This window comes from Bemisia tabaci, chromosome 2, assembly GCF_918797505.1.
Source record: "Bemisia tabaci chromosome 2, PGI_BMITA_v3".
In the NCBI taxonomy this organism is placed as follows: domain Eukaryota; kingdom Metazoa; phylum Arthropoda; class Insecta; order Hemiptera; family Aleyrodidae; genus Bemisia; species Bemisia tabaci.
The window spans coordinates 51,861,410-51,881,644 of NC_092794.1; the positions used below are offsets into that span (position 1 = coordinate 51,861,410).

General features: G+C 36.6%; 1 protein-coding gene across 1 annotated transcript; it reads left to right on the plus strand.

Moving 5' to 3' along the window:
• Positions 1-7,641: 7,641 nt before the first annotated feature.
• Set (NAP domain-containing protein SET) lies at positions 7,642-19,073 on the plus strand. The gene is made up of 6 exons (XM_019052108.2): positions 7,642-8,060; positions 9,568-9,680; positions 10,881-10,957; positions 11,885-12,036; positions 12,664-12,761; positions 13,937-19,073. Exons 1-6 carry the CDS (start codon positions 7,839-7,841, stop codon positions 14,259-14,261), a joined length of 987 nt encoding a protein of 328 aa, XP_018907653.1. The 5' UTR covers positions 7,642-7,838; the 3' UTR covers positions 14,262-19,073.
• The last annotated feature ends 1,162 nt before the right edge of the window (positions 19,074-20,235 follow it).

The following is a 20,235-nucleotide window of genomic DNA, read 5'->3' on the forward strand; positions in this document are numbered from 1 at the left end:
CCCGCCGCCGGGAAATCGCTAACTACAAAAGGAAATAATTTTCCCAAGGGAACACTGTTGTACGTCCATTTGGTTTGGGGGCTGAAATCTACTCACGGGCATCCTTGGAGTCCGAACACATGAAAAAACCATCATGTCACCGCGGATAATTTCAGAAAATTCCATATTTTTAAGTCGCCGGGAAATCGCTAACTACAACGAGGAAATTATTCTTCCAATGGAAAACTGTTGTACGTCCATTCGGTTTGGGGGCTGAAATCTACTCACGAGCATCCTCGGAGTCCGAACACACAAAAAAACATCATGTCACCGCGGAAATCCCGGAAAATTCTCTATTCTTTACGCCTACCTAAATTATTTGCTATCTACAACGAGGAAATAATTTTTCTAACGGAAACGCTTCTTTTTCGATTACGTTTCGCGCAGCTGATATCTACTCAGAAGGACCCTGTGAGTTTGAACAAACAACAATAATTGCGGTTGTTGTGTGTGTAACAATTTAAATTAGTGTAACATTTCATGCTTAGTGATTACGTGTGAATGCTCGGGGCGGCATGATTTGTTAACACTCGTGCTACGAAACTAACGCACTTTGAAACCATGTTTTCGATAAGCCTCCAAGTATGCTTTTTCGGTGGATATTTGATATCAAAAATATCGCCGCCTAACCGCGATTTTCGTAAGATGATGCTCGGGCCAGTCCTAAGCCTGGAAAAAGTGTGAGGGAAAGGAAGGGTCAACAGCCGTATCGATAGCTTCGGAATTTTCGAAACCCCTTGCTCTATAGGCTTTTCTTACAGTCCTTGCAGCAAAAATTGCCTACTCAGCAAGGAACTTCGAAAATCTTAAAATTTGTCAAAGCTCTTTTGCGTTGAAATGCATTTCTGGAAAATTTTGTGCATAATCTGTGCCCCTTGATTTTTCACGCTCATTCAAGTGCCATAATTCGTTTTTCGAGATATCATTTACCAAGAAAGTTTTCGCAATTTTCAAATTCGGGAACGCTTGTGACGTCATTTTTCGAAGACGTACGTCCTTGAAAACACAAAAAATGAATATAGAGCGCTAAAAATTCCCCATACTAAGTTTCAGCCACTTATGAAAAAATGACGAGGATTTACATCAATTTGAAAGAAAAAAATGGCAACTCTGGAAGCGCATAGCTCACTTATGAAGCGTTTTCGAGCATATGTGTATAGGGAAATAAATCATATTTTAAGCCGAAAAAACTATCCTGAAAGTTAAGTAAGTTAACTTCCGGACACCCTGTATTAGACAAATTCCCGGCAGTGCAAAGAATCCAGGATTTACCGTGATAAAAAACAATTATTGTTCTGTGTTCAAACTCAGAGAGTCCTTCTGACAATGAGTAGATATCAGCTGCGAAACGTAATCGAAAAAGAAGCGTTTCCCTTGGGAAAATTATTTCCTCGTTGAAGATAACAAATAATTTAGGTAACGTAAAAGAGAGAATTTTCCGGGATTTTCCGTGGTGAAATGATGGTTTTGTAATTTTTTCGGACTCCGGGGATGCTCCAGAGTTGATTTCAGTCCCCAAATCGCATGGACATACAACAGTTTACCTTCGGAAAAATCATTTTCTCCTTGTTGTTAGTGATTTTAGGGCGACCTAAAAAATGAAAAATTTTCCAAGATTTTTCGCGGTGACATGATGTTTTTAAAAGGTGTTCGGACTCCGAAGATGCTCCTGAGTGGATTTTTTTAGCACCGAAACTGGATGAACATACAATAATTTTCCCTTCGAAAAATCATTTCCTCGATGTGGGTAACGAAAATAGGAGGGCGTAAAGAAAAGAGAATTTTCCGAGATTTTCCGCGGTGACATTATGTTTTTTTGTGTGTTCGGACTCCGAGAATGCTCGTGAGTAGATCTCAGCCCCCCAACCGAATAAACATGCAATAGTCCGAGATAGATACTTCTTATGAAACGAGGCGAATCGGATAAACAAAAGAAAATTCGCAGCCTTTTGTGAATTTACACGACTCGACTCCTATTGATGATACGGAATTCAACAACATTGATAAAGATTTTCCCCTTAAATTTTCTCTAAATTTTCCTAAGATGGTCCACGGAGGCCATAATATTTATAAAATGAGTTAAATAATATGAACAAATAAAATTGTTGAACCGTCTTAGCCGGTTCCAAATTCACGCGATTCGACTCGTAAGAACTTTAAGGCAATTCGGCACCATTGCTCAAGATTTCCCCCTTGGATTCTCTCTATATTTTCCGAAGATCATCCTGGGAGTCCATACTGAATATAAAATGTGTCAAATCGGATTAACAAATGAAATTGATCAAACGTCAGCCTGCTCCGAATTTACGCGACTCTACTCGTATGAATGACGGATGTGGCAACAATGCAGGAAATTTCCCCCTTGGAATTTTTCGGAATTTTCCTAAGATGGTCTTGGGAGGCCAAAGTTGATAAAAAATGAGTCAAATCGGATGAACAAATGAAATTGACGAAACGACCGATCCTGCTCCGAATTTACGCGACTCGACTCGTTTGAATGATGGATGTGGCAACATTGCTTGAGATGTCTCACTTCGATTTTCTCTAAATTTTCCGAGGATGGTCCTTGGGGTCCATAATTAATACAAAATGTGTCAAATCCGATGAACAAATGAAAAAGATGTAACGGAAGAGCCTGCTCCGGATTTACGCGACTTGACGCGAATGAATGACGGATGCGGCAACATTGCATGAAATTTCACCCTTGGAATTTCTCGAAATTTTCTTATGGTGGTCCCGGGAGGCCGTAGGAAATATAAAATGTGTCAAATCCGATGAACAAATGAAATCGATGTAACGAAAGAGCCTGCTCCGAAGTTACGCGACTTTACGCATTGATAGATAGATGTGACAACATTGCTCGAGATTCCATCCTTGGATTTTCTCGAAATTTTCCGAGGATGGTCCTTGGAGGTCATCGGTGATATAAAACGTGTCAAATCGGATGAACAAATGAAATCTATGAAACGAAAGAGCCTGCTTCGAAGTTACGCGACTTTACGCGTAAGATAGGTAGATGTGACAACATTGCTCGGGATTTCATCCTTGGATTTTCTCGAAATTTTCTTAAGATAATCCTTGGAGGTCATCGGTGATATAAAATGTGTTAAATCGGATGAACAAATGAAATCGATGAAAAACGACGGAGCCTGCTCCGAATTTACGCGGCTCTACTCGTATAGATGTTGAGGCTACTTGGCAACATTGCTCGGGATATTCCCCTTGGATTTTCTCGAAATTTTCCGAGGATGGTCTTTAGGGGCCATTCTTACTATATAATTTGTCGAAATGGTTGAACAAATGAAATGGATGAAACGACAGAGCCTGCTTCGAATTTACGCGGCTCTCCTCCTATGGATGTAGAGACAACTCGGCAACATTGCTCGAGATATTCCCCTTGGATTTTCTCGAAATTTTCCGAGGATGGTCTTTAGGGGAAATTCTTACTATAAAATTTGTCAAAAGGGATGAACAAATGAAATCGATGAAACGACGGAGCCTGCTCCGAGTTTACGCGGCTCTACTCGTATGGATGTTGAGGCAAATCGGCAACATTGCTCAAGATTCCCTCCTTGGAATTTCTCGAAATTTTCCCAACATGGTCCTGGGAGGCTCTTCTTACTATAAAATGAGTCAAATCGGATGAACAAATGAAGTTGATGAAAGGACAGAGCCTGTTCCAAATTTACGCGACTCTACTCGTATGAATGATGGATATGGAACATTGCTCGAGATTTTACCCTTGGATTTTCCTGAAATTTTCCGAGGATGGTCCTGGGAGGCCATTAATGATATGAAATGAGTCGAATTGGACGAACAAATGAAATTGATGAAATGACAAGGCTTGCTCCGAATTTACGCGGCTTGACAGGAATAAATGACGGATGTGGCATCATTGCATGAAATTTCCCCTTTGGAATTTCTTGAAATTTTCAGAGGATCGTCTTCTGAAGCCATTCTTACTATAAAATGTGTCTGACAAGATGAACAACTGAAATGGATGAAACTACGGAGCCTGCGCCGAATTTACGCGGCTCTACTCGTATGGATGTTGAGGCAACTCGGCAACATTGCTCGAGATTACCCCCCTGGATTTTCTCGAAACTTTCCGAGGACGGTCCGAGGAGGCCATAGGGACTTCATATAAAATGAGTCAAATGGGATGAACAAATGAAATCGATGAAACGACAGAGCCTGCTCCAAATTTACGCGACTCCACTCGTATGAATGATGGATGTGGCAACATTGCTCGAGATTTTTCCCTTGAATTTTCTTGAAATTTTCCCAACATGGTTCTGGGAGGCTATAAATGATATAAAATGAGTCAAATCGGACGAACAAATGAAATTGATGAAATGACAAGGCTTGCTCCGAATTTACACGGCTTGACAGGAATGAATGACGGATGGGGCAACATTGCATAAATTTCCCCTTTGAAATTTCTTGAAATTTTCAGAGGATAGTCTTTCGAAGCCATTCTTACTATAAAATGTGTCTGACAAGATGAACAAATGAAATGGATGAAACGACGGAGCCTGCTCCGAATTTACGCGGCTCTACTCGTATGGATATTGAGGCAACTCGGCAACATTGCTCGAGATTTCCTGCATGGATTTTCTCGAAATATTCCCAACATGGTCCTGGGAGGTCATAGTCAGTGTAAAATGAGTGAAATCGGATGAACAAATGAATTGGTTGAAACGACAGAGCCTGCTCCGAATTTACACGACTTGACTCGTATGGATGACGAACGTGGCAACATTGCATGAATTTTTTCCCTTGGAATTTCTCGAAATTTTCCGAGGATGGTCTTTTGAGGCTATACTTACTATAAAATGTGTCAAAATGGATGAACAAATGAATTGGTTGAAACGACCGAGCCTGCTCCGAATTTACTCGAATTGATTCGTATTAATGAGGGACGTGGCAACATTGCATGAATTTTTCCCCTTGGAATTTCTTGAAATTTTCCGAGGATGGTCTTTTGAGGCTATACTTACTATAAAATGTGTCAAAATGGATGAACAAATGAATTGGTTGAAACGACCGAGCCTGCTCCGAATTTACGCGAATTGATTCGTATTAATGACGGACGTGGCAACATTGCATGAATTTTTCCCCTTGGATTTTCTCGAAATTTTCCGAGGATGGTCTTTAGGGGAAATTCTTACTATAAAATTTGTCAAAAGGGATGAACAAATGAAATCGATGAAACGACGGAGCCTGCTCCGAGTTTACGCGGCTCTACTCGTATGGATGTTGAGGCAAATCGGCAACATTGCTCAAGATTCCCTCCTTGGAATTTCTCGAAATTTTCCGAATATGGTCTTTTGAGGCTATACTTACTATAAAATGTGTCAAAATGGATGAACAAATGAATTGGTTGAAACGACAGAGCCTGCTCCGAATTTACGCGACTTGATTCGTATTAATGACGGACGTGGCAACATTGCATGAATTTTTCCCCTTGGAATTTCTTGAAATTTTCCGAGGATTGTCTTTTGAGGCTAAACTTACTATAAAATGTGTCAAAAGGGATGAACAAATGAAATCGATGAAACGACGGAGCCTGCTCCGAATTTACGCGGCTCTATAGTCGTATGGATGTTGAGGCAAATCGGCAACATTGCTCAAGATTTCCTCCTTGGAATTTCTCGAAATTTTCCCAACATGGTCCTGGGAGGCTATCCTTACTATAAAATGAGTCAAATCGGATGAACAAATGAAGTTGATGAAAGGACAGAGCCTGTTCCAAATTTACGCGACTCTACTCGTATGAATGATGGATATGGCAACATTGCTCGAGATTTTCTCCTTGGATTTTCCTGAAATTTTCGAGGATGGTCCTGGGAAGCCATTAATGATATAAAATGAGTCGAATTGGACGAACAAATGAAATTGATGAAATGACAAGGCTTGCTCCGAATTTGCGCGGCTTGACAGGAATGAATGACGGATGTGGCAACATTGCATAAATTTCCCCCTTGAAATTTCTTGAAATTTTCAGAGGATCGTCTTTTGAAGCCATTCTTACTATAAAATGTGTCTGACAAGATGAACAACTGAAATGGATGAAACTACGGAGCCTGCTCCGAATTTACGCGGCTCTACTCGTATTGATGATGGATGTGGCAACATTGCATGAATTTTTCCCCTTGGAATTTCTCGAAATTTTCCGAGGATGCTCCTGGGCGGCCATACATATGTAAAATGTGTCTGATCGGATGAACAAATGAAATGGGTGAAACGACAGAGCCTACTCCGAATTTACGCGACTTGACTCGTATTGATGATGGATGTGGCAACATTGCATGAATTTATCCCTTTGGAATTTCTTGAAATTTTCCGAGGATGGTCTTTTGAGGCTATACTTACTATAAAATGTGTCAAAATGATATGAACAAATGAATCGGTTGAAACGACAGAGCCTGCTCCGAATTTACGCGACTCGATTCGCATCAATGATCAATTAATCAGTCAATCAATACTGACGAAGCATCAACTCCACCGTCCCTTCGCTCCCTCCCCCTCCCCTCCCCCTCTTCCCCCCTCCCCTCTTCCTCCCCTCCCATCTTCCTCCCCTCCCCTCTTCCTCCCTCCCCTCTTCCCCCCTCCCCTCTTCCTCCCCTCCCATCTTCCTCCCCTCCCCTCTTCCTCCCTCCCCTCTTCCCCCCTCTTCCCCCTCCCCCTTCCTCCTTCATCCGCCCCTACAGCCTACCTTCCCCCTCCCCTCCCTCCCCTTCACCTCCCTCCCCCTCCCCTCCCTCCCCCTCCCCTCCCCTCCCCTCCCCCTCCCCTCCCCCCTCCCCTCCCCTCCCCCTCCCCTCCCCTCCCCTCCCCCTCCCCTCCCCCTCCCCTCCCCCCTTCCCCCTCCTTCATCCGCCTTTGTAGCCTACCTTCTCCCCCTCCCCCTCTCTCCTCCAACCGCTCCTTTAGCCTACCTCCCCCCTCCCCCTCCCTAACACTCCCCCGCTTTTCCCGCATCCCTAATGCATTATGCACCTCTCCCTGGCCATCATCTGATCGCGACGGGCCTCTCCTCGGGCTATCCTTTCTGCCAATCGGCTCTGAAAAGATAATATCTGCGATTCATTAATACGAAAGACTCCAAAAGGGTTTAATAAACCGTGAAAATCGATCCCGGAACGATTTCCGCTGTTTTAAGATGGTTCCGGATCTTTTCCGGATCTTTTAGAATACTACCTGTTCCGAAAACATCGGACATCAACTTTGTAGGTAACTATGTAGCTCACTTCAGTTAAGTCTTATCACACACTTTTTGATTCTTATGAAAACAAAAATCACGTGACTGTTGTCAAGGAGGTAGAATTGCCACCTTTGAATGATTAGTACATCATGTCAGTTTTCATTTCTTACATCAATTTACGATACATAAGATTATTGATTAGATCGATGAAAAATTATTCACGGCCAAAAAATTTATTCTGAATGCCGTTGATATGTGATCTATCTTATGGAAAGATTATAATTTAAAAAAAAAACCTGTTCCCCGACACTGGTGCAGTGAAATTTTGTGAGTACTTATTCTCCAGTTGCAAAACTGGTTACATGAACACTGTTCTCTGATTGGTCCATTTGGACCCACATCCGTCATATTTGATAATCAACTTCAAGATTTTCAGTTAGTGACAACAACAAAGTGGTTTGGCATTTGTTTCTGTATTTTTAGTGAAAGTGATTTTTTTTCACACTTCGAATTCTTTCGTTTTCGTCTAAATTTCTTTCATCTTGAGGTATAACAACCTTGCACACACCTACTTGTACACAATCAGTGCACAATGGACGGTGAACCATCAGCGAAGAGAACCAAAGTTGATGATGACGAAGTTCATCAGGCGCTCCAGTCCATCGAAGAAAACCAGAAAGTACTAGAGGAACTGAACAAGGAGGCTGCCGAAGAAATGATAAAGATCGAGCAGATTTACTCGAAGAAACGGCAGCCGGTGTTCAATCAACGGAGCGAGTGTATCGCCAAAGTTCCAAAGTTTTGGCTAAAAGTGGTATCCTTTGCAAATACATTGTACTTTTCTAACTTTTTATTGACATTTTATCTTGTTTTGCATGACAGAAAGTCGGGGTACAATAAAGTATACGATGTTGGAGAAGCTATTGTTTCAGTTCAACTATTGCACTAATTGCTCAAGTCGAAGTACACTCAAGATAAGTTCTTTAGCCTCAAGAGAAAGACGAAAGATCTGTCGTTTAACTTCCACCTTCAATAATTAAGCAGATGAATCATTTGCCTTTTTCTCTAAGGTGGAGAGCATGTTTTCTATGATCACAATATCACCTTATTATGGTAAACAACTATACTTGTATTTCTCTGCTTTGAGGTTATGTTTTTGCGGAGCTTACGGAAATAAAAAATAATACCCATAAACTGAGAAAAATTTTATACAAGGATGAACACATTAATTATCTGTAATTTTCACCAACATTTAGGTATGTTGTAGTACCCCTACCTCTTCCTATGTCAAGAGACCTTATTCCACGGTTGGTAAATTGCGCAGACGTTTTAGTAGCAATGTTGTCATAACAATTTTTGTTACATTGAATTGGATCCAGATAGTACCCATGACATGACCTTTTTCAATTCTTGTAACGAAGCTCACTTTTTTATTGTAAATCCAAGCAAGAAAAGAGGGTTGACTTTCCATGGTGGGGGGGGGGGGGGGCAGAGGCAGAATCCCTTTAATCGGTTTTTTGCTAACGTTCCCGAGAGCTAAAAAAGTTAGATCTTGTAGGAAATGGCTTATAAATGACCTTAAGCACATCACGAAAATTTTAAATTCACCCCTAAATGCAAATCCATGCAAGAAATTGATGTTTATTGTCTAGCTTCTTGCCTTAAAATATGTACCTATTTAATTTAAGACCTGCTTTGATACCTACTGACAAATCCCTTTGGTTTCTCATCTCAAAATAGTCACCACCCAAGTAGTAGTGATCGCAATGAATAACGGTTTTATTGGTTGGTTATCGTGATTTTATCAGTGGCAATATATCGAGATATCATCGCATTAAAAATTGCGATATATGGCGATTAAATTGCTGTAAATCGCAATTTTTGGTTAGATAAAATCGTTATCAATCTTTGTCGATAAAACCGAGACTAGGTCGTTATTAGGATTACATTTTGCAATAAGGAACTACTATTTTTGGCCCATTTTCGAAACAACATACATGCCATTAGTTTCTCTTTATAGATATGTGCTCTCAGAGAACCAGAGATAATGGTTCCTCATTGCATAATGTAATCCATTTATTGCTATTTTTATTTCGAAAATATCGCGATAAATTGTCGGGCGATACAAGCGCGATTTTATTGCAATAAGATCAAGGATAATCGCTCAGATGTTGATGATCCAGGCGATTTTATCATCGATGAAATTGTAATACATAGCGATTTTTCCATTGAGAAATGCTTCTTGGGTAGTGCTTGATGCAGTTGTTTTATTAAAAATTTGGTTTCCTTGAATTACTTGGTTCCTTAACGTATTTCATTAGTTCAACAATCATCACATTATGCGAAGACTTATGCCTCCTGATGAAAAGGAATGCCTCAGTTACTTGACGAATGTAGATGTGGAAGAGTTTGAAGATATCAGAACAGGATATCGGTATGTTAAAATTTTTCGTATATATATTTTTTTCAATTGCATCATTCTTGTGTATTATAACAGGATGCACTTAAGATTGGAGGCTCAATGTGGAATAATACGTATCTCAATTGCAATTTTTAAAAATCTCTGATTATGTATACGTTAGTTTCTTCCAAGAGGACCAATCAAAATGCTTCCTTGGAATTTCATGTGGTATTTTTAGAATAAGTAAAAAAATTAACAAAATTTCAATTGGAACTGTTGATCAGTTTTCCTTCCGAAAAATCAAACTCGAGTGGAGACTTACAAGATTGCAATCTGAAGTATGCATTTAGGACTTTTGTCATTGTATGTAATCATGAAAAGGCTGTTACCAAGCTATCTTCTTTTGAAAAAAATGTGAGAGATCACTAAACACTTACATGTGTAACCTAATAAACCGAAAGTAACGAAATGAAACAAACTGGAAATTGAGGTAACAAACTTTCAGCTAAGTAATGAAATAAAGAAAGCCGTAACTAAGAAACTCAAACTCTCAAAAATAAATTAAAATTGCCGACGCGTTTCGGGACTCCGCGGCCCCTTCTCAAGGCTACCTAAATTTCAAAACGTGTTGGCATTTTTAATTTAGTTTTGTGAGTTTGAGTTCTTTAGTTTTGGCTTTCTTTATTTCACTTGAATGTGACTCTATATTGAAAGAATCATGAAAAAAGAAATTGTGCAAGTCAGAATCTGAAGCTGGTCTCTTTAATAGTTTGTTATGAATTTCTTCAGTGGAAAAAGTATAAAATAAGAAAGTAGGAGAGCAGAAATCTTTTTTCATTCAGGTACAGAAAATCTCAAAACATGAGCATCTGTTATGGAACTTGGATGTTCGTGTTTTTGTTCTTAAGAACTACTCAGAGGTCTTGCAAACTTTTGACATGACACATTCAATGTCTCTTCAATTCTCTTGTCGACAACTCTACTCATGTGGTAGTTTTTATATGTGTTTTTCTCTTTTACCTTCATATTTTGATTTGCTAGATGTTGAAAGGGAAACGTCTCCTTCAGAATTTTTTCCTCTGCTATTTTGATTTTTGCTATGATGGATCTGTTATTCAAAAATAAGTATTAAAACTGTAAGAATCCCTACTAAATAATAGTATGCCTATTATTATAGGTATTAATTCTATAAATGTGTGTATTATATTTTTTCATTCTTCTTTTTTTTCACAGGTTCAAATTTACTTTTGATGAAAATCCGTACTTCACAAACCGGGTCCTCATTAAAGGCTTCTACAATGACAAAACAAGTAAGATTTTTTTTTTTAATTTATTTAATCCACAGCAAAATTTCTATTTTCGCAGCTGTATCTCTACATCCAAACTTACTAATTTCACCACTTGGAGCAAGCAGCATTTTACCGAATAAAAAATATTTCTTTGGACTGTAGATCTTGTAAATGCACACATACTTACAGTAGATTCTGTTTTGGAAAAGCTTTTCCATCTCAGTCTACGAATGTCAAGCTCTGACAGTGTCAGTGAGAACTTAAGACAGATCTTTTGCATCTAAATGTGTTCGAGGCTTTGTGCCATTCCTGTTCTTCCTGGAACAGGACTGAAATAAGATCACAGGGGGTTACAAGTCAATAGAAAAATTTCCGTCTGAACAATTTACAGTTTTGAAAGTTTTAGAAAAATTAGAATTTTTCAAATCACATAAATACAAAATAGGAAGATTCAGAAGTCATAAACTAAATAAGAAAATTTTAAAATAAATATCTATCCCAAAAAATTGAAGAAATTTCAAATTTCAAGATTTTGCAATTTGTTTAAAAAATTCCATTAATTTTTTTTTTTTTTTTTTTTTTTTTTTTTTAAATTTTAAATAGGTATTGTATCTTTCCTATATATTTTAAAAGGCTCTCCTATTTTGGCGCAGACTCAGTGCCCCACATTTTTTGCAAATATTGATCAAAAGTTCTGGCACGAAACTGCAGCAGTCATATTTTGAAATTGAGTTCCAGGCATTTTGTATTATGTACCTCCTTAAATTCCAGACAAAAAAATATGGTTTTAAAACATGGCCTAATCTGTTTGTGTGGGTTGCTCATACTCTTCTGCAAATGAGTTAATCTATTTTATTATGTTTTATCTCCACCATTATTATTTAATTCTGTTCTATTATGTAATTATCGAGGGAGCGTCGCTTATTTTATATGATTGCTTTGCTTCAGGAGGCCCAACATCCACTGCCACTCACATCAATTGGTTGGATGGAAAAAGTCTGCTCAATAATTTTTCCAATAACCGGAAGCAAAACTATAAAATGACTTTCTTCAAATGGTTTTCCGATGAAAGTAACACATCAGCCAATCATATTTCAGAGGTATGTACTTATTTCAGTTTTATTTCTTTTTTTTGATGCCTCCTACTTCTTTCACTTTATAATTAACTCATCTCTTTTGGTGTGTGCACTTAGAACTCGCATCAGATATGTTGGCAGTTATTTACTTTTGACTGTCATGCACAGTAGACGGATTTACATTTCAGCATCGTTGCCCGCAGTTATTCCTCGATGACTATTGGTCAATTGCAATTTAGTTGCTTTGCATATTGAAAGTGAAAAACTGCCAACTCATCAGACTTGAGTTGTAAGAGCACCCACTTATGAAATGCCTGTGTGTGTCTGACGTAAAATTGTTTCGTATTTACTTGTAAAGTTATACTACAATAATTTATATTTTTACTGCTTTCAAAATATTATTTTTCAATGAGGGAAAATATAGAGAAGACTTTATTAGCTAAATAAATAAGCCATTTTAAATTTGTGCTTTCTTTGGACTCGAGAGATCTTTTTGCAAATATTCGGAACCATCCATTTTTGCTCCTGCAAGCTCTACTAATGATATCTAAACAATTTCCAAATTAAAAAATGAATTGAAATTCAGCTTGATAACCTTTATCAAGCAATTTGTCTCCTAAACACTCAAGTAATTAATTTGGTTTTTTTCAGGCTTTAAAAGAAGACATCTGGCCAAACCCTATACTGTATTATACAAAAAGAGACATCAGCAGTGCGAATGGAATCCTCACTGACAGCGATGTCGGAAGGTAATATTTTAATGAAACTTGCAGAGCACTCTACCTGCATTTTTTAGCCTGCACCTTTTCAGTCTAAGTGATGAAAAGTTAACCTCACTATCAACTTACACCAAAAGTAGCAAAAAGCTACTTTATTCATCATATTTGGCCATTGAGTTGCATGAGTTGTGCTGCAAAATAAATCGAACAATGCTCATTTGTTTGAAAAATAATCAGAAGTGATTTTGTCAAATAACTGCTAACTCCACGTTTATCAACTTTAGTAGAGTTCTAAAAATATAAAAAGTTTACGTCAAGGGACGGCTTATTCTCAAAAGTAATCGATGCGATAAAACGCAACCTTAACTCATTTTGTCACCATCTGATGAATGTATCACAAGTGTCATTTGTCCATAGGTACTATGTTGCAAAATTGTTTAAACTTGCTCTATTTTTTATGGAGTAACTAATCAGCCGAATATCTTGAAGATTTTTCCCAATATTTCTTCTGTCATTGAAATTAATCCCTGAAATTTTCATGGAAAGTACATATTTGCAAACACGCTAAAGAAATAATCAAAACAATATTGAGACGTTCCACAACATAGTGTTCAAGCGTAAATGGAGCTTGTAATATTTTGGCCAGAAGGTGACAATTTTAGCATCAAAGCGTTTTGCAAGGGGGTCGAGAATATTGTGAGTTCTAAAAATAAAATCAGCATAGGATGTAAAAATTCGGACTGGATCTTAAAATGAAGCACATACCATCATCAAAAAGGATTATTTTTCTTTTTTTCCTATCTAATGTTCCTGCAGGTTCTGCTGTAAAGTTTAGTGCCGTATTGCTCAATAAATTGCTGTCCTTTTTGCCAACTTTGTTGGATGTTTTGACTAAAATTGTAATAAACCTAAGTAAAATGTTTTTTGGTGCTCTTCATTTCGACACATACATGCAACTTTTCTGCGCCATGCTGTCTTGCTTTTTGATTAATGTGGGTTTTATTGCCTATTCTAGTGTGTTCAAAAATCATTTACTGTTTGGGTAACTTTTTTTTTTCTCGTTATGCATCATTCCAAAAACTTGTAGGGGAAAGATACCTTGCAAAAAGAACAGGACTTTTTCATCTGAACAAGATTTCAAAAATAGTGTGGGTAGTGAGGTACCTTTTGTCTTAATGTCGGTTTTTGTATTTGTTTTTTCGCAGTGTGATCGAGATTGATGACAGCAACTCAAGTGACGATAGTGATGATGACAATGACATTCAGTTTAATTACAACGACAGTGAAGGTGAAGGTGATTCATTCCATCCTGATTTATCGAGTGATGAAGAGGACGGAATTTATGACGGAGAACTGAATGATTCTTCAAGCGGCGTTGAAGAGAGAGTTGGTAGTGGTCAACCAGAAAGTGTAGAAGACTTAGACTCAAGTTTTAACTCTGACGAACCCTCTGCTGTCAATGCCAGCGAATCCTCTGAAAACCCGGGTAGTCAACCGAGTGACAACGTTAAAAACTCTGAAGGCACATAAAAAGGTACTCCCCTCATCATGTAAATAAGTTACATGAGGAAATCTCCAGAAGATAGATAAAAATTATGCTTGAGAACCCGTTCATTAAACTAAGGCAATCTACTTCTATGCTTTTTTAGGCGCTGTGGTACTTAAATGGCATCCATAGATGTCAGCTTTTTTACTGTCGTGATAAAGTGACTCTTAATGATATAACTTTTTCCTTTCTTTTTGATATTGGTATTTGTTTTTTCTTTCCTCTTTCACTGTTCTCCTGTAAATCAGGTACCTTCCCACCTTACAGTTTCTCCTCTGACTGGAGTACATAGCCACGTTTTATGATGAGCCCTTTTGTATCTAAATCTCCATGTTGTGGAGGATTCAAGTGAAAATGTAGATTCGCTCTCTTTCCAGCAGAAGAATGTCATGTATAAACCTTGAAATGAAAGGTCCGTATCTTCTGAAGCCTAAAAAATAATTGTATAATTCAAATTAAGTCATTTTCAACTCATCGGATCAGATTTATTTTAGTCTTCAAACAAGTTTATAAGTTGCGCTTGTTTTTAATCTATTGTGTAAGAACTGTCTTCTCTTTAATCAAATCGATTTTGCTTAGTTTGTACCTAGAAACATACTTAAATTACAAAACATACCGTATAAAAATACGTCCATACATATTTTTATCATCTAGAGAGACTCTGACCAAGAGATATCGCTCCCCTTGCTAACTTTTTTATACACTTGAATGTGATCTAAAATTGTATCCCATCAAAATTTCCTTTTTTCTAATTACTGAGATTATTTTGGCTTCATGAAGATAAGGCCCTCTTTCCTCCCTCAAAATATTGAGACTAAAATATTGATAACATTTTCTTACTTTAACAAGAATTTTATTCTTACAATTAAGTTCATATTCATTTACTATTAAAAGTTACACAACCTCTCTGAAGATCTGTCGATCGTTTCGAATTTTTTTAGATATCTTCTTGAAAACATACTCTAATTGGTAAGCTACTTTATAAAGACAGGGTGAGAGGAAGCAACCACTCTTTTTATCATTGGCTCCTCAAAAATTGCAAAATTTTAAACATTTCATAGAAATCTCTAAATCCACAGTGAATCATTTAATGTGCCAAAAATTCTTGTAATATGTAATGCCTCCTTTAATTTTTCCTATAATTTTTCAATATTGATATTTTTCTTAGCTCTTTCATTTGCACAGAACTTCCATTTTGTTACTTGTAAAGATTATTTTTATTCTTAAATTCAGATTTCACCTCAAAATTTCACAATCCGCAAATCAGTCAATTCTCATGCAAGTATAATTTAAGTGATGAAACCTATGATTCTTCATCGTCTCCCTTTTATATCTTCTTGATTATAATAGTATTATGTACTCACAATTTCTTCAGTTTTACCAAACGATGATACTAAATTGTGTACTTAAGTGAAATTATGTTCCTGTACTTTGAGTATTATTATACTAAGAATTGTTCAACATTGAACACATTGTGTGCCACTCCAGACTCAAAAAGCAGTCTCTGACAAACTAAGGGTGTCTATATTGAAACCTTGAGCCAAACTTAATTCTGATTCTAGAATTAGAATTTTCTCAGTTGTTTGATCATGTCAGCCCCTTTTTCAAGTGTTTCTTTGGCGCTATGAGGATGTATTTGCAAAAACTGGTCGGCATGGAAAGTGTTAATGCTTTAATTAGTAATGTTAGCTGAATTGGGGTAAATATTACATTGATAAGTTTATTTCTAAGTATTTAAGGTTTATAATATTTTGCTGGTCAGCAATCCCTCTTCTTAACATGAGAAGTCATCGCAACTGAAGCAACTCAACACATTTGCCAAAAAATTAAGTATTTATCGTTGTGTTTATTAATCAACTTCTACCGTCTAATTGTTCTGATGTTAAGGGGCTAACAAGTTTCAAAAGCTTATCCTTAAACTGAACACTCTACGGACCTCAATATTGCTAATTGGTCTCCAAGTTTTTTTTAAGCTTTAATTTTCATGTCATCATTGTGAAACTTTGAAATAACTTACAACTTTTTTGAAAAAAATTTTAAGTAAGTTCTCTCTCTTTTCTGCATCTATCTTTTTTCTTTGAGGAAAAATATAGTTACTCCTTGAGCCCTCTTTAACTTGATAAAATGTAAAAAATAAGTTGCTAGAAGTCAATGATTTATTTTGAGAGCAGTGTTTCTTTTGTTTGCAAGTTAGACTGTGCCAATCTTTATAATTATTTCAAAATAAATGTTGCTGAAATTAAAACAGATACATTTGGTTCCTTACAAGGCTTTCATACATGATTTTGTGAATGGGAAATAAAAAAAAAATGTTTTTAACTCTTGCCCCGGTTCTCTAACTTCAGAGTTGTAATTTTTTCTTTTCGTTGTTTCCTTTGTATAGTATATTTGTCATGTTTAAATGACCTAAAACATGTTTCAATAACTTAAAAAGCTCATTAATATTAGGTTTTTGCAAATTATTTTATCTAAGTGAAATTGATTCGTAAGCCTCTAATGTCTATTTTCCGACCACAAACTTAGTACTTTTTATTTGACTTACCTCGCAAGTCAACAAATGAGGTTAGCAAGAGGCTATGCTTCCATCTGAGAGTAGGAGCCGGATCCTAACAAGGATTTTGCAAAGTGTAAATATTATAAAGTGATGAATCTCATAGATTGTAGGCTGGTATTTTTTGTTTTATTCATTCATGCAAAATTACATGGAACAACATGGTTATACAGGTCTCTTCTTGAGCTATTTCTTTTACAGGTATAGCCCCAAAAAATAATAAAATTCCCCTGTGTGCATTCAATAGTAACAAAAACTATCTGTGTTGAAACTACAAAAACATATATCTTGTTTGCAGCAGTTCAAAATTAACGCTGACATGTTATTGTATCAATAGAGAACTACCTAACATAGCTGCTTGAATTTTTTACGTAGTTTTCTTCTCTGGCTAAGCATCAGTTGTTTTTCTTTCATATCCATAAGCTTGAGTTTCAATCTAACTTGTTTCAAAACAGACACACAAAAATGTAAATTATCAGTATTACACAATTATTTTATACTTTCTTAAGTTTTTTTTTTTTTTTTTTTTTTTTTTTTTTTTTTTTTAATAATCTTATTTATGTTCTTTTTATGATGAGTATGTATTAGTAATAGAAGTGATTGTGAGTTGAAGTGTATAAATTCTTTCTGAGGGTATTTTATCTTTAGTCTCAATTAAGTTTGTTTGCTGTTGTATCAAAAGTACTGTTTACATTTCAAGTCCAAGTCCACACATAAACTAATACTTACGCACATTTGTGTGTAGATCACAAAATAATGAAACTGTCATTGAAGAAATGAATCCCATGTGCAGTCTGCGTCGATCCTCAACCATTCTATTGCTTCCATATGAGCTAATCTACGACATTATAAGGCAATTTTAGACAGGAAGATTTTTAGTTTTATTCCGCCGGAGGTTGCACACAGAAAAAAACGGTTAATGTCAGAGATACAGGAAGAGCAGATAAAGTGGCACCAGCTAACCTTTTTTGTGCTCCACTTCTGCTGGTTTAAGGTCGCAATATACCCCAAGTTTAGTCTCAGCCCCAAACCAGCAGGTATGGGACGCATTACCTGTCTGTCTAGTGTCTTCGACACAAACTTGCTTTTTCAATGTATCCTGCAAGTGTATTTTTACACCCAAAATTTTCTTTTATTTCTTTTTGATCAGTGTCAAATAAAAAAAGCTCATATTCTCAGGGGTTTGTTATTATTAGCTTTTGGAATTACCATGTAAAGCTGTTTTTTTTTCTCCTTTTTTTCTTTCAAAGAAACTCCTACAAAAATAGAATGTAAATAGGTACACATATATATACATATAATGAAAGTATTATGTCTTTCAGAGTCCGGATCTCAATTTTTCTCTGATTTCTCTAGTTCTTAACAATGTTGAGACATGTTTTGTATTCCCCTTCCATCCACTCTCTTTCTCTCTGGGACATGAGAATATCTTATCATTTTAGTTCATAAGAATGATTCAACTGTCTCGATCTATAAAAAGTCAAAATCCTGTATATTGTGATCAATAATGTGCCCTCTTATTGAGTATAATTTGTACTACTTACATTTTGCTAATGGTAACTACAATTCCTGGCTAATTCGTAAAAACGCTTATGTGCATAGGGAAACTGATGGTATATATGCACATTGTTCTGAAACTGTCAATGAGCCAGAAATTGTAGTTTCTAATTGCAAAATGCAGTCCATTTAGTTTAAACGGCATTTGCCATGTGAAACTGGAGCTTGAATGATGCAGTACCTATTGCTAAAGAAAATTTGATCAATGACTTCCATTGATTAGTTTTACCTGACAATAGCCGGGAAGATTATCCGCAGCTTTTGCAATGACATATAACTTATGCTCCATAAAGCAATTATTTAGAACATCAATAAAATTTAAAACTAAACAAAATACTCAGAAGTATTTGAAAATAAGTCTCCTATTATTTTTTTCACCCGTTATAATCATTGGATTGCCATCAAATATCTCGCTTTGAATATTTATCAGTTCTTTTTATTATTCTTTAATTAGCTCATCTTATGTTGGCTCTTTTACACTCATTCGAACAGATGGCGTTTCAACTCCTGTACCAAGTTTCAAGAAGACTGCTTTCGTGTTTTTGAATCCATATACTCAAAAAACCTGTAGTAAATATCTCTCTGTATTATTAAGTAACAGTTTGGTACCTGATTTATCATTAGTTAATTTTTTTCCCTCTTTTTTCCCCCTGAAATTCCAATGGTTTTTGGTTTTACCTTAATTCGTGTTCTTATGTTACTTGATTTTGTAAAGTTGTGTGTAAGAATGTGATTTTAATAAAAAGAAAAAATTAACATCCAATCAAACTTGTAATGCCTTTTGTCCAATGAAAGTTTTATCACATGATGGAAATGCTCCATACTAGCGCTGGGAATAATTAAAAATACCTAATAATAACAACCTAGGTAGCCTTAGTGCTATGCATGTAGTACTTTGGTATTCAGAGCTCAGATTTGGTTATCAATACAATTTTATTTGTCGGTAGAATCATGCAAAATAAAAATATCAAAGGTTGGCACCACCAATGTGTAAACATATTACAAGCAGGTTGGAGAAAATATACCTAAATCCTGACGATTTTAGTTGCACGATTTTAGTGGCCCAATGATAATAAAATTAATTGGTCTTAGATTTTTTGGAGTGTCTCGTACTTACAATGCGCCGAAATGCTCTAATCTTTAAATGAATAGAGATGCATGATTGCTAAGTCCAAGAGACGTCCATGCAACAGTGAAATTCCATAGTTTTTGAATGCCTAGAAACATGATCAATTCATCTCCTCGAGAAATAAATTAGTTTCAGGGTAAGGTCAGTCACTAAATCAAATTAAGAGCAGAATAATCGAAGTTCTTTTCAAATGAATTTCTAAATATATTAGCACAGAAAGAACTTAATTTTTCCAAAAAGCGCGCGGTACCCGCATGTCACGAGATGTAATACCGACTGACAAATTATGTCAAAATTGGAAAAGTTGATTTACAATCGAGGAAATGAGGTTCATAATCCAGTTTTTTCTTTTTGACGTCATTTATCAAAGGGTTAGGTTTATGAAGTGACCGAATATCTATTCTGTCCAGGGCCGGATTAAGGGGGTGGCCACATGGGCCGCGGCCCATGGCGGCAAATTTTGCAAGTTTTTTTAATGTAGGTATAAAAAAAAAATCGGATTCAGAAAAAATATTATCAATGAGAAAAGGGGACAAAATCTCCCTTTCTTGAAAGTATAGTAATTTCGAATTTTTTCAATTTTCGGTGATACAAGAGACGGCATCTTTAATTAGTCGAGTTAAGAGAGGAACTAAACTTGCAATTTGGCCTGGAGCTCAGCGCAGAGAGGAATGATGACGAGGACTTAAGATGAAAAGAAGAAGCCCTCAGCGCGGCGGTC

Excerpts from the sequence above, each read along its gene's own strand:
- Set (XM_019052108.2), top strand. The coding sequence starts at position 7,839 with ATGGACGGTGAACCATCAGCGAAGAGAACCAAAGTTGATGATGACGAA. Across the intron at positions 12,037-12,663 it reads CAGCCAATCATATTTCAGAG|GCTTTAAAAGAAGACATCTG; the intron begins GTATGTACTTAT and ends GGTTTTTTTCAG. Across the intron at positions 12,762-13,936 it reads ACTGACAGCGATGTCGGAAG|TGTGATCGAGATTGATGACA; the intron begins GTAATATTTTAA and ends GTTTTTTCGCAG.